This window comes from Heterodontus francisci, chromosome 12 (genome assembly GCF_036365525.1).
Source record: "Heterodontus francisci isolate sHetFra1 chromosome 12, sHetFra1.hap1, whole genome shotgun sequence".
NCBI classification, from domain to species: domain Eukaryota; kingdom Metazoa; phylum Chordata; class Chondrichthyes; order Heterodontiformes; family Heterodontidae; genus Heterodontus; species Heterodontus francisci.
The window spans coordinates 90,294,632-90,308,573 of record NC_090382.1 but is presented as its reverse complement, the minus strand read 5'-3'; the positions used below and the strand labels follow the sequence as shown (position 1 = coordinate 90,308,573).

The following is a 13,942-nucleotide window of genomic DNA, read 5'->3' as shown; positions in this document are numbered from 1 at the left end:
CCTGTGAAACAAGAACAAACATGTGAAAGAAGCTAGCCATATTATGATAATCATTTGAAAAGTCAGCTGCACAACTATTGCCTAAATAAATAGACTATGTTTAATAGAGTGGTTCTAGTTTTCCTTGCTCCACCCACTATACTATTATACTGAGATATAGAAGATGTTGGAAGCACTTTTCAACTATAGAACATCCTCTATGGCACTGCACTATACTAGACATTGGAGCAAGAAGAAATGATCTCTTAAGTAATGCTGTAAAGATATTAAGTTAAAGTGATGACTGAATTCAAACTAGAGCCACCTTAAAAGGTTATTTCTGAAAGCAAGACCTTATTTCAGCATAATTAAGGTCAAAGTGAAGTCGCTTCTTGATTATCAAGACCTTAATTAGTAGTTTTGTGGGTATTTACATTTGTTTTATATTTGTTCCACAAAATGTCAAATGAAACTTCAAATGTAAAAAAAAATACTATTTCACCTTACCTTTAGTTTTCCCTTATTGAATGCACAGGCTGAAACCTGAAATGCTGAGTGTCCCAAATCAACAAATACAACATTCCTTGGCTTCTCCTCCGGGGCTGGAAGGTCTTGTTTATATATCCCGTAAGCGAGTGCAACTGCACATAAAGCAATAGCTGTAACTACACAATACTCCAAAGGAAGCAATAGGTGATCAAAACAATTAGGACAAAATAATTTCAGAATGTACTGGAATGTTTGAGTAAAGAACCTGTTCAGCTTTTGAAATACACACCTTTCTCCTTCATAGACTGAAAACAGCTGGAAAAGACAATTCAGACTAGTGCTACCATTCAACTCAGTGTCCCCATGTTAAAAGGAGGGAAAATTCCTATTTCTAATCACCAGATCAATGATCCTTACTGGAAACTGCACGCACATATGGATACTGGAGCAGGACTTGTGGTTTCCTCATGGTTGACTAGTCTCCTGCCATTCTCTATTTATATGCATAATGGTTACTTGGGTAAAGTACCAGAAGGTTGATGGATGCCAAGAGATTGTACCCAAGCACAAGTCTCAACCTTTGAGAGAAAAGGAAACATGGCCTAGAGTCTCTGCTCAACTATGCTGGTTTCTTTGGTGCAACTGGTATAAAAGATCACAGAATTTTAAGCACAAACTGCATTCAGTGCAACTCCATCTTCCACGATCTTTTGTACTACTTTTGAAAACATCACACTAGAAGCAGTCCTGTCCACAAAACAGGCCACACCCCAGGGTGAATTAACTACCAATGAGAATTTCCGCTCATTTGCAGGCCTTCGAGGGGGCTCCAAAAATTAAGCTCAAACTTTTGGACACAAGTATACTAACAGGTACATTGTGAAAGGTTTGAATACTTTTTTAAAAAATTACCAAAGGAATTCACTTTTGTACCCCATTCTAACTAGAAAACAGTTTTTTTTAAAAATAGCATTCAGTAATATAAAATTAGGTTACCTGCAGATTGACACTGATTTAAAATGCTTATTTTTGTGGTAAATTAATTGACAGCTGTATTAATAAAGCTTTACCATCTTACCACTCATATAATCAAATAATATTTTTTTAAATTAGCTTTAAAATGTTGCCCGACTGCACTGGTTCTTTGCAGACTTTGTATCTGATGATATGCAACTGAGCTACAGTGCCAACTTGGGAAGAAAAGCTGTTCAAAATGGGCACAATTTGCACTGAACACAGAAACCTCCTCCCATATCTTTAAAAATTAAATTGAAATTAACAGTTTTTGATGGATATTGTTTTCATAATCTACTCTGAATAAAATACACTTGAGTAACTTCGTGTTTGCCGATTTGTACTTGTGCCCAAGGTAAATAATTCACATTCATTTATGTATGCCTTTGACCATTTGAAAGGACTGATCACATTTGCTTTCATTATTTTTTCCAAAAATAACTAGCCAAAATTCAATTATATAGTATATTTCCATTATCCAGAATTATCAATGTTCGCTTGAGAATAACACTCCAAACAGCATCATATTTGAAATGTATGCACACAAAATGTCTCTGTAAATTTGAGCAGATACATATAGGTTTCTGAGGACAGAACTACATACAGTGGTGCAGTAAGATGGGGTTATAGAAAAATATACACCACTGGGAAGGTGTAGGTTCTCTCCAAGAATTACCCACATGACAAATGCTGATTCCTACCATTGCATATATTGCAAATGGAGACAAAAAAAAGAAAACAGTCCCACTCTCACATTCATTTTTAAAAATTGGTTACAAGGTGTTAACAACATAAATTCGGATACTTTCAGAATTATTTGAACCCTTTAACGCTTCACTGCACTGAAACAATCTTACCCATTTACTAACCTACATAGAGAATGCCTCGCTCTTGCAATTGACAGATTAATATCATGGATAACCTTTTTTATGATCAATCATATAATTAACAGTCAATAGCTATCATTAAGTTACTCGAAGTCCACTAAATGAAATGAAATGGTAAGGATTTGATAAATAAGACATATACAACTGAATTTAAATTAGTAACCCAATTAGGATTCAAATACTTAATAAATATTACTCATACGGCTGGATTTTGTATTCTCGCCGTGAGGAACAGTGGCGGGCGTGAAACATGGCGGCTTCCCCCCACAGGACCCATGCTGCTGTGCCATCACGATGACGCGGCAGGCGACCATTTTACATATTCATGGTTGTCTCTGCCAATCATGTGGCGGGGGCGGCCTCGGCAACACCCTTCACAGCGTCACCTATTGAAGTAGCAGGTGCCGGTGCCATTTTTAAAAAGGCTGACAGTCCTGCAAACAGTACACCATAACGCAAAGTTCACCCTTCCTTCCACAGCCGCCAACCCCCCGCCCTCCCATCAGAGTGCAGAGTTCACCCCTCCCTCCTTCCCCCCTCCCACGAGCCATTAGAGTGCAGAGATTACCCCTTTCTCCCCAACCCCTACCCATCAGAGTGCAGAGTTTACCCCTTCCCCACTTTGATGGTGCCATCGCTCCCTGAATGAGAAGTGCGGGAGTGCCACTCGGCACACTGAGGATCAGGAACTGAAGATAAGATCGCTGCGGTTTATATTTTAATTCACTCAAATATGCCAAGTCGGGTCCCGTCGCAGAGCAGTTGAGGGGCTGCCACAGAGCTTGCCCACTGGGAAGAGTGAGCCCGACAATCCCGGTGTCTGGTCCTCTGGCGGCCGCTGCAGCTGCTGCTGCTCCGATTTTCCGCACCCCCGTCCCACTCACCACGGAACCCAATATTGAGATAGGAACAAGATCCAACCCATAGCTTCTGACGTTACAGGAGGTTATGGATGCAAACCCCACTCTGGGGCACATAATCCAGACGAACACTCCAATGCTATATTGAGGGAACACTGCACTGCCAAAAGTGAACATTAAAGACTCCTGCCACTGTTCGAAGGCTGCTCTCCTGGTGCCCTGACCAACATTCTTTCCTCGGCCACCAAAACCAGATTATATATAATCATATCATTGTTGTTTATGCACTCTTGCTACATGCTAAAATTATTGCTCTTAGCCTGCATAGCAACGTTACAAAATTTTACTGCATGTGAAGCATTTTACGTTATGTAATAAACTTGATAAGACACTACATAAATAGTCTTAACGAAAGCTAGATTATGGCTTTGTAACTCCCCAGCATTCATTATTATTTACACAGGTTACAATGGGTTAGTAATTCAATATGCTGGGCAGGCCAATTGGTTTGAATCTTATCCTCACCAACAGGACTGTCCGGTTTACTTTTCCTCTCCAACTGCACCAGTATCATTTTGTTTTAGTGTTAGTCAGCGGCTAGAATATGATAACTCCAGTCCCCTCTCCCACAATAAGAATGCCTGGTTATACCCAAAAAGCATTTAGCCATTACCTGAAGTGGTTTCATTAATTAGTCGTAAACAGTTGAGCCCTGCAATTTGTGCAGCATCCATTACTGACCTCCTCTCAGCATCTGTATAGAAACATGGAACCTGCAGATAGTGCACAGAAGATGAAAAGAATGATATCTGTCCAAAGAATGAAATTAAAAAGGCTCAGTTTCCAAAAATAACTACATGTTAACACTGCACAAAATTAGCGGTACATTGACTACTTACTGATATTACACAATCCAAGACTGGTTTCTTCAGCGCTGTTTCAGCTGTTTCCTTCAGTTTAGTCAACAACATACCAGTCACTTGCTCCACACTAAAGCATCGTTCCTCTTCCATGTATGAAACCTTTTAAAACAAAAATGAAAACAAGATAACTTTTTATTAACCTCTTCATCCTTACTTTAGCAAAATCCTTTTATTTGAAAATTGCATCTTGACAAAACATTTGTTGTTCACAAACATTATTCTTTAAATCATAAAAACAGGTGACAAAGGAAAATAACCAACATCAGGGAGGAAGGGGCTTGCAATTATTTAGTGCCCTTCATCCATTCCAATTGCACTTCACAACCACTTCTCAAACGTAGTCACTACTAAAATATAGGAAAACCCAGCAGCCAATTCTTGGTACCAGGCACCCCATGGTGCCTCAGGCAGGTGGCCAGTCTTCACGTGAGCTATTTTCCATCAAGCCTGATTCAGTCCTATCAGACATTAAAACATGCAATTTCATTAGTTGTTACCCAATAACAATCACGGATTTCCCCTTTTTAGGGGCACCAAGACCAGCAATAGTATCCCTACTGCAGCCTGTCTAAACCAGCTAACGTAGCATAGACTGGGGACTGAACTTGGAACATTCCTGGATTATACTGCTCAGTTACAGAATGCCTTAACCATCTGAACCATCAGATGGTTACTAGTAAGGCCTTTAAATGTATGCATATCCTACATATGTAGCAGGCGGACAGGAGTTCCTCCACAAGTTTACAATCTTGAGACCGATCCTCCTTAGTTGAGGGGCATAGTGTGCTAGGCTACTTTGGTACACCCTTATCAGTTAGGAGAGGCTTTGACCACTACACCCTCTCATCTTAGGGTATTGTGCTTTGGAGTTTAATAAAATTAAGGAAATATATATATGTAAAAGCTGCTTAACGGGAGCTTGGAATTCCTCTGAGCTTATTTTGGTGTTCAAATCAATTTAGGGGCACCTGGGGGGGTTTCTAATTAGTTAACACATGAAAAATTTAAAACTATTTCACAACTCACTGCATTACACCAACTACTGCAGAACTTAAAAATTAACACTGTGCCACTAAGGTTAGCAACAGACCAGTGAATAATGTGTTCAACTGTACTGCATTCACAAGTAGATGAGGCATCTTGAGCAAGCTTTTCACTAACCATCCCTAACAAATGTTTGTGTTTAACTTTCACTGGAAAAAACACCTTAAATTTATGTTTAGACCAGTTTTCTTGTCCAGTTTTACTGAAGGTATTTCAGTTCTATAGTGAAAAATGTAATAAGATATGACCTTAATAGATTAGGCAAAATAGAAATCTAAAAGGGAGCTTTTCCTTTAAACTCCTTTGGACACTCTCAAGGTTCACCAACATGGAGGTAGTCAATATAACATATGAGGTAGCGTCTGCACCAAGTGACATCAACTTCTTTACTTCCAACCTAATGGCAAAGCATGCATTTTAGTTAGAGTTAAATGACACTAACCTTAACACCTGTAGTACCATTTGACATCTGGACGAGTTCATATCCATGCTTGGATTGCTCAGCTTTTACAAATGGGTCTGTGAAAGCCCGGCCATGGAGCCTTTTAAATCCTTGTAAAGTGTTTTTCACATTTGACACTACCTATAAGAGAAGTTAAAACTTGATTCTTATTACCTTAAAACAATTATTCCTACTTTCAAAGTTCTTGAATGAAATTGCAACAAATCCTTGAAAAAGAAAAGCGAGTTGCAACTTGCATTTATAGTTTGGCTCCAATTTCATTTAAGATTTTTATGCAGGATCAGGATTTTCCTGTTGCTAATTAAGCAAGTCTTGCAAAGAAATGGATAGCTAGCTGTTGTGCAATTTAAAATGCACTGCACTTAGTTAAAAGGATTAAAATGTCTGGGATAATTATAGGCTTAACTCCTAGGCACCAACAGTGCAAGCAGAGACTATCAGCACACATACACACTGAGGCAGACAGCTAACAGAAGTAGAATTCTTGACTAATTTGTCTCCTAAAATGAGCGCTGAGGCCCAATTATAGATCCCCCTTCTGCCACTGCAGCACAGTACAGGGCTTGAAGCGTGACTTTCTTGGTCTGCTTGGCTCACCAGCATTCCAGAAAATGTACTTGCCTTTAAGCGCAATAGTTAACATTTTATCAAATACCTGATCACCATTTACTGAAATACTGCACCATACATTAATGGTGGTTCTGAATTGCAAAACAATGTTTTAAATAGTAAAAAGTCAGGCTCCAAATAATTTCAGTATTCATAGCATGTTTCTGTGAATGAGCGGTCTTATTTTTATACATACAAACGAACTAGGAGCAGGAGCAGGCATTCGTCCCCTCAAGCCTGCTTGCGCCACCATTCTAAGATCATGGCTGATCTGTTTGTGGATTCAACTCCACTTTCTTGCCTACCCCGATACCCTTCGACTCCCTTGTTTGTCAAGAATCTGTCTACTTCTGTCTTAAAATGATTCAATGACCCTGCCTCAAAAAGATTCAAATACCCTGTCTCAACCACAGAAAGGAGAAAGTCAAAAGCAATACTTTTATAAAAATCATCTGCATATAATTGGATGGCACAAGACACAATAATAAATAGCAATTAGGAGTGCACAAAGTCAGATATGCACTAATACATCGATGATGGACAGCTTGGGACCTCACTGTTTACGATATTAGAACTTGTAAAGTCAGAATTTGATAGGGGTGCACATATTCTTTGCATCTGATCATTAAGGTTTGTCTCCACACAGCAAATGCAACTTGGGGAGACCAGGAACAATTGCTCCCTTAATACCAACCTTCATGACTTTGCAGCCCTTAACCCACCATTTGACAATTACCTCACTCAGCTAGTTGCTGGCTGCAGCTTGGGAGATGGGATGGGGAATTTAAGAAGTCAGGGTAGGGCTCCTCTGCTTTCTTGCTTTAAAATCATAGATATTCACTGGCACCAATTTAAGGAAACCCGCAGAAAAATTGCATATTGTCCAGCTCTCAGCACCTTCTGTCGCCTGACTTGTCTGAACTTCACTCAGTCAACAGTAGCCTTACCTCAGTTAGACCCATTTTGTGTATTCCCATGTAGCACTCAATGCTGCATTGCCAGAGATGCTATCTTTAGGATAAAACATTGAACTAATTATCTTATGCTGGTGGTGCAAGGGACACCACTACTAATGCTACCACCACTAGTATTTATAACTGACCTTTAACGTAATAAAATGTCCCATGGTGCTTCAAAGTTTTATAAAGTGAAATTTGACATAAGGCAATATTAGAGCATTTAGCCAAAATGGTCAAAGGGGCAGTTTTAAGGTGTGTCTGAAAGGAGGAAAGAGAGGTGGTGAGGCTGAAGGAATTAGGGAGTGAATTACAGAGCTTAGGGCCTAAGTAGCTTCAGGCATGGCCACCAATGGTGGAGCAATTAAAATCAAGGATACTCAAGGGGCCAGAATGAGAGGAGTGTAGATATCGGAGGGTTGTGGGGCTGGAGGACCTTAGACAGGGAGGGGGCAATGCCACGAAGGGATTTGAAAACAAAGATGAGAATTCTAAAATTGAGATGTTTGCCAACGTAGGGCAGCAAGCACAGATGTGATGGGTGAACCGGATTTGGTTCAAGTAAGGACTCAGGCAGGAGAGCTTTGGACGACCTCAAGTTTACAGAGGAAAGAATGTAGGAAGGCGATCAGGAGTGTGTTGGGTCAAGTTTACAGGTAAAAAAGGCATGGATGAGGGTTTCAGCAGCAGTCAAGGTGAGATGGAGCAGAGTAGGGATATGAGAGAAATAGGTGGTCTTCGTCATGGTGCAGATATGTAATCGGAAGCTTAGCTTGGAGTCAAATATGACGCCGAGGTACTCATAGATAGTCAGAAGGAAAGGAATGGAGTCAGCAGCTAGGGAATGGAATTTCTAGTAGGGACCGAAGACAAAGCCTACAGTCTTCCCAATATTTAATTGAGGGAAACTTTTCAGCCAGTACTTGGGCACGCAATCTGATAAATTCGCAGAAATAGAGAAGTTGAAAGAGATGGCAGTGAGATTGCAAGTCATCAGCGCACATGTGAAAACTTGTGCTGTTTTTGGATGTTGCAGCAGTGGGGCAGCATGCAAGTGAGAAACAGGAGAGGGCCAAGGATAGATCCTTGGGGACACCAGAGGTAATGGTGTGGGAGTAGGAAGGAAGCCATTATTCGCAGAGAAGCAAGTGTTCCTGATGTCCTAACCAACACTTTTCTCTCAAATGACAGAATAAGAAAAAGCTAAAGCAGTCTGGCCTAAAAATGACTAGTCCTACAGGAATGCTCTTGACTCTTAACTGCCGAACCACCCAATCAGTTGTGTCAAGCTATTACAAACAATATCTTTAGGGCAATTAGGTATGGGCAAAAAGTGCTAGTTTTACCCACAACACCCACATTTCACGAATGAACATAAGTGTGATTTATGATGTCCAATATGGCAGCTGCACTTGCAATACATGAGGATATACATGCTAGCTATTCCTTATCTCATCATGGCACCTATGGTGTTACAGCTCATTTACTAGGCAACCACTGAGAAACAGGATAGGCAAATGCCACTAGGTATTGTCAACGTCCCCTTCTGATTTCTATGGGCTGGCTTTTAACAGGCATTTACCATTTGCAAAGGGTGAGAAGTAAATGGGGTGCAATTCTAATCAAAAATGTAATGACAATGCACAGTTAAATATAATTTTTATTGCTGTAGCTGTTTGGTTTAATGTTAAACTGAGAAAGATGAATTGGCATGCACCACTTAACCCTGACAAGATGTAACTGTGCATGTGTGCAGCTTGGCACACCCTGATGACATCAGCGGGCCACTGCGTCGTCAGGCGTCACTTTGAATTCATATATACAATAAATGTGATATTTTAAGAGTACTTTTTTGCTCATGTCTGTCATATTTATTAGACACAGTAGATTCAGATATGTGACCGGTTGGCTTGCTTGGTAGAGCAGCATATGTCTGTTAGCATATAAGTCAACACTTACGGTCAAACCTACCTAGTTCTAACTAAGGAGGAATCGGAACCAATTGCTTCAGAAAATGCTTAATGTGGTTCATGCAAACTGCATGTTCTACCTGCTACCAGAACACAAGACCGTGACACCTCTTACACCTCTAAATGTGGCTCTCAGATGTCCCAAAGATTAGTAGTTCCACAAATATGATTCACAATACTTCATCACTTTTTAATATCTTACCATTGTCTTCTCATAGATTTGGATAAAAAAATCTTTACAGAATAGAAGACACTCTGTAGATTTGCTCAGTAATGTCTGCCAATATTACAAATACGCAAAATTATAGTTTCCAGCATACAACTCATGCTTTCTGGGGGAAATATCAATTGTTTAAAATACTGGTTGACTTGTACACCCAGGAAAGCACTAGATTACAATTGAGTTTCAATAATATGCTTCCAGCACTTTTTCCTGGAATTTCCCAACTCTTCATAAAGAGCTCTTCCTACCTGACTTTTGGCTGCAGCTCCAACTGAACGATTTCTGGGTCCCAAGGACACACAAGACCTGCAATTTTAAAGCACAGTGTATAATTTAACTATTCCTAGATCCCAACATTTACTTTTTTTTTTGCTAGAGGTACAATACCATATTTGACCCTGGTGGTTATTGAGAGCACAGAAAGGCTGAAAATAAAAGTACCGAACTGTCACATGGCAAAATAGAAGTTGCTTTTATATTGGTGTATTTACATTTGAATCCAGATTAGTGTCAGCAAGCTTGATCCTGGCATTTACTGTGAAAACTCAAGCTCCCTTAACTCTGTAGCAGACACAGGCCCAGCATCTGCTACCAGGAGAATGGAACCAGATTTATCATACGACTGGGAGCCATTTTGCAGATGCCGGTGTCCAGGAATTCCAAATCAATCAACATAAAAGCAGTTAGATTTTGGATAGCTTAACAAATGCTGTGTTAACCACATTTAGCTAAACTGATGTCCAGCAAATTATAGTTAACACTTCACTTGTATTTCTGCATACAATATGGAGTTTCAGGTGCCAGAGTTAAACAAACAGAGGTAACAATGATATTCTGTGCAGACTCCATCAGTGCACAGTAATGAGCTGCAGCTGCCCGTTAATATTCCTGCCATAAAGAGAAAAAAACACAAAAGTTCTGCTCAGGGCACGCTCTTGTAGAGAACTGGCAGCAATAACAGTAATGTTGGTTATGACCAGCAGAGATCAACAGTATTCCTCGCGCCAGCAGACCCACAATCCCACCACAACCATCTTCAGCCAAACTCCAATTCTTGAGCAGACAGAACAGTGAAGATGCAATCAGAGTTGAAAGATTGACAATAGAGGTCTTTTTAAAAAAAAATTTCAAATTGGTGGAAACTGTCACTTTTGATTTATTTTGGTATTAATTTATCACAAAACCTTTGAGAGTCCTGAACCACGTGTTATGGTGCTGGAAAGGGAAAAAGCCTGTTACAATGCAATTCTTTCTACAAGGCACACCTCTGCTTCTCTTTCTTTCTTGTACTGCAATCCAGGCTTGAAAACTTTGTAGCTAACTTGTATGTATGTATTAGTTATGTAATGAAGATAAACTTTTTGGTAAATTTACCCTGACAACTTTACTGAAGTGATATCTTGTTCCCAGAATATGCTGTCTGGAGCAAAACGAATGAATAAAAATATAATGATTGGACTTGTTGCAGCAGCTTTTTCGGAAGCAGAGATAGTGCGAGCGAGTTATCAGCTGGGATGGGCAGTTTCAGCTTAAAGTAAATTACCTTATGTTTCGGCGGACCAGGAGACGGCTGGGTAAGTAAAAACCTACATATCTGGGCAGTGGCTGAACCCGAGACACTACACATGTAGTGTCTCCCACCTGCCCTCCTCCTCTAACCAAAAAAAAAGGACTCTGGTGTGTTGATAAGGTAAGCTTTTTTATTTCTTCTGTATCGTGTGATTGGTTAAAAATTTACTTTTTTTTTTACTTTCTTTTTTTGATTTATCTATTAACTGGTTATTTGAAAAAGACCATAGCAGAGAAGTATCAAAGTATTTAACTCATAAATTTATATAAAGTAATTAACTAAGTAGAGATGGCTGGGCAGGTGATGTGCTGTAGCTGTATGATGTGGGAGCTGGCTGACCCCATTGTGAACGGCAGGGACCACATCTGCAGCAAGTGTTGGTTGCTGGAAGAACTCCGGCTCAGAGTTGATGATCTGGAATCTGAGCTTCAAACACTGCGGCACATCCGGGAGGGGGAGAATTACCTGGACGTTTTGTTTCAGGAGGCAGTCACACCTGGTAGATTAAGTAATTCAAATTCAGTTAGCGATCAGGGACAACAGGGTGTGATTGCAAGTGAGGCAGGTAGGGGGATCCTGAGTTCAGGAGTGGAGGAGCCTCAGCCTTTGACCTTATCCAACAGGTACGAGATACTTGCTCCCTGTGTGGATGAGGAAAAGGGCTGCGGGGAGGATGAGCCAACTGACCATGGCACCATGGTGCAGAAGGCCATTCAAGAGGGGGGGGAGCAAAAAGACAAGTGGTAGTTATAGGGGATTCTATAATTAGGGGGATAGATAGTATCCTTTGCAAGCCGAATCGGGAGTCCCGCATGGTGTGTTGCCTGCCCGGTGCCAGGGTGCAGGACATCTCTCACCGGCTTGAAAGGATATTGGAGCGGGAGGGGGAGGATCCAGTTGTTGTGGTCCACGTTGGGACTAACAACATAGGCAAGGCTAGGATGGAGGACCTGTTTGGGGATTATAAAGCACTAGGAATGAAATTAAGGAACAGGTCCTCGAGGGTCATAATCTCCGGATTACTGCCCGAGCCACGTGCAAATTGGCTTAGGGATAAGAATATTAGGGGAGTAAACACGTGGCTAAGGGAGTGGTGTGGGAAAGAGGGGTTCCATTTCATGGGGCATTGGCATCAGTTTTGGAACCGGGGGGGATCTGTACCAATGGGACGGTCTCCACCTGAACCGATCTGGAACCAGTGTTCTGGCGAAACGGATAAATAGGGAGGTCTCTAGGACTTTAAACTAGTGAGTCGGGGGGGAAGGGAAAGGGAAAACGACAGGGAGTATGATGGTAAATAAAAAGGTAAGTAGCAGGTTAACATGTGTGCAGGAGGGTTTAAGTTCAAGGCAGACTATGAAAGAAGCAGAAAGGAAGGATAACTCAGGAGTTATTATTAGAGATGTTGGAAATCATGAGGGTAAGAAAGCTAGCATAAAGGCACTTTACCTGAATGCTCGTAGCATTCGTAACAAGGTTGATGAGTTAACGGCACAAATCATCACGAATGAATATGATTTGGTAGCCATTACGGAGACATGGTTACAGGTTGGTCACGACTGGGAGTTAAATATCCAGGGGTACCAGACTATTCGGAAGGACAGACAGGAAGGTAAGGGAGGTGGTGTAGCTCTGATATTCAAAGACGACATCAGGGCGGTGCTGAGAGATGATATAGGTTCGATGGAGAATGAGGTTGAATCCATTTGGGTGGAAATTAGAAACTCTAAGAAGAAAAAGTCATTGATAGGCGTAGTCTATAGGCCACCAAATAATATCACATTGGGGCGGGCAATAAACTAAGAAATAACCGATGCCTGTAAAAATGGTACGGCAATTATCATGGGGGATTTTAATCTACATGTAGATTGGTCGAACCAGCTCAGTCAGGGTAGCCTTGAGGGGGAGTTCGTTGAGTGTATCCGTGATAGTTTTCTTGAACAGTATGTAATGGAACCGACGAGGGAGCAAGCTATCCTAGATCCAGTCCTGTGTAATGAGACAGGAATAATTAATGACCTCATAATTAGGGATCCTCTTGGAAGGAGTGATCACAGTATGGTTGAATTTAGAATACAGATGGAAAGTGTGAAGATTAAATCCAATACCAGGGTCCTGCGCTTGAACAAGGGGGACTACAATAGAATGAGGGAGGACTTGGCTAAAGTAGACTGGAAACAAAGATTTTATAGTGGGACAGTTGATGAGCAGTGGAGGACTTTCAAAGCAATTTTTCAAAGTGCTCAGCAAAAGTATATTCCAGTGAAAAGGAAGGACTGGAAGAAAAGGGGTAATCTGCCATGGGTGTCGAAGGAAATAAGGGAGGCTATCAAATTGAAAGAGAAGGCATACAAAGTGGCCAAAAACAGCATGAAACTAGAAGATTGGGAAAACTTCAAAGGTCAACAGAAAGCCACAAAAAGAGCTATAAAGAAAAGTAAGATAGAACATGAGAAAAAACTAGCACAGAATATAAAGACAGATAGCAAAAGTTTCTATAAATATATAAAACGAAAAAGAGTGGCTAAAGTAAACATTGGTCCTTTAGAGGATGAGAAGGGGAATTTAGTTATGGGATATGATGAAATGGCCGAGGCATTGAACAGGTATTTTGTATCGGTCTTCACAGTGGAGGACATTAATAACATGCCAGTAATTGACAAAGAGACGAACGTAGGTGAGGACCTGGAAACAATCATTATTACGGAAGAGGTAGTGTTGGGCAAGCTAATGGAGCTAAGGATTGATAAGTCTCCTGGCCCTGATGGAATGCATCCCAGGGTACTAAAAGAGATGGCGCGAGAAATAGCAGGTGCACTGGCGGTAATTTTCCAAAATTCACTGGACTCTGGGGTAGTCCCAGCAGATTGGAAAACAGATGTGACGCCACTGTTTAAAAAGGGAGGTAGACAAAAGATGGGGAATTATAGACCGGTTAGCTTAACCTCTGTAGTG

General features: G+C 40.8%; 1 protein-coding gene across 1 annotated transcript in view; it reads right to left on the bottom strand.

Annotated features, from left to right (window-relative positions):
- Window positions 1-13,942, bottom strand: part of LOC137375982 (heat shock 70 kDa protein 4-like) — an 84,545-nt gene that overhangs the window by 57,960 nt on the left and 12,643 nt on the right. Inside the window, exons 2-6 of the mRNA XM_068043820.1 lie at window positions 9,666-9,723; window positions 5,639-5,779; window positions 4,129-4,251; window positions 3,903-4,002; window positions 487-620 (exon numbers count right to left, since the gene is read on the bottom strand). Of these exons, the coding sequence (XP_067899921.1) occupies window positions 487-620; window positions 3,903-4,002; window positions 4,129-4,251; window positions 5,639-5,779; window positions 9,666-9,723 (556 nt within the window). The remainder of the gene's footprint in view (window positions 1-486; window positions 621-3,902; window positions 4,003-4,128; window positions 4,252-5,638; window positions 5,780-9,665; window positions 9,724-13,942) is intronic.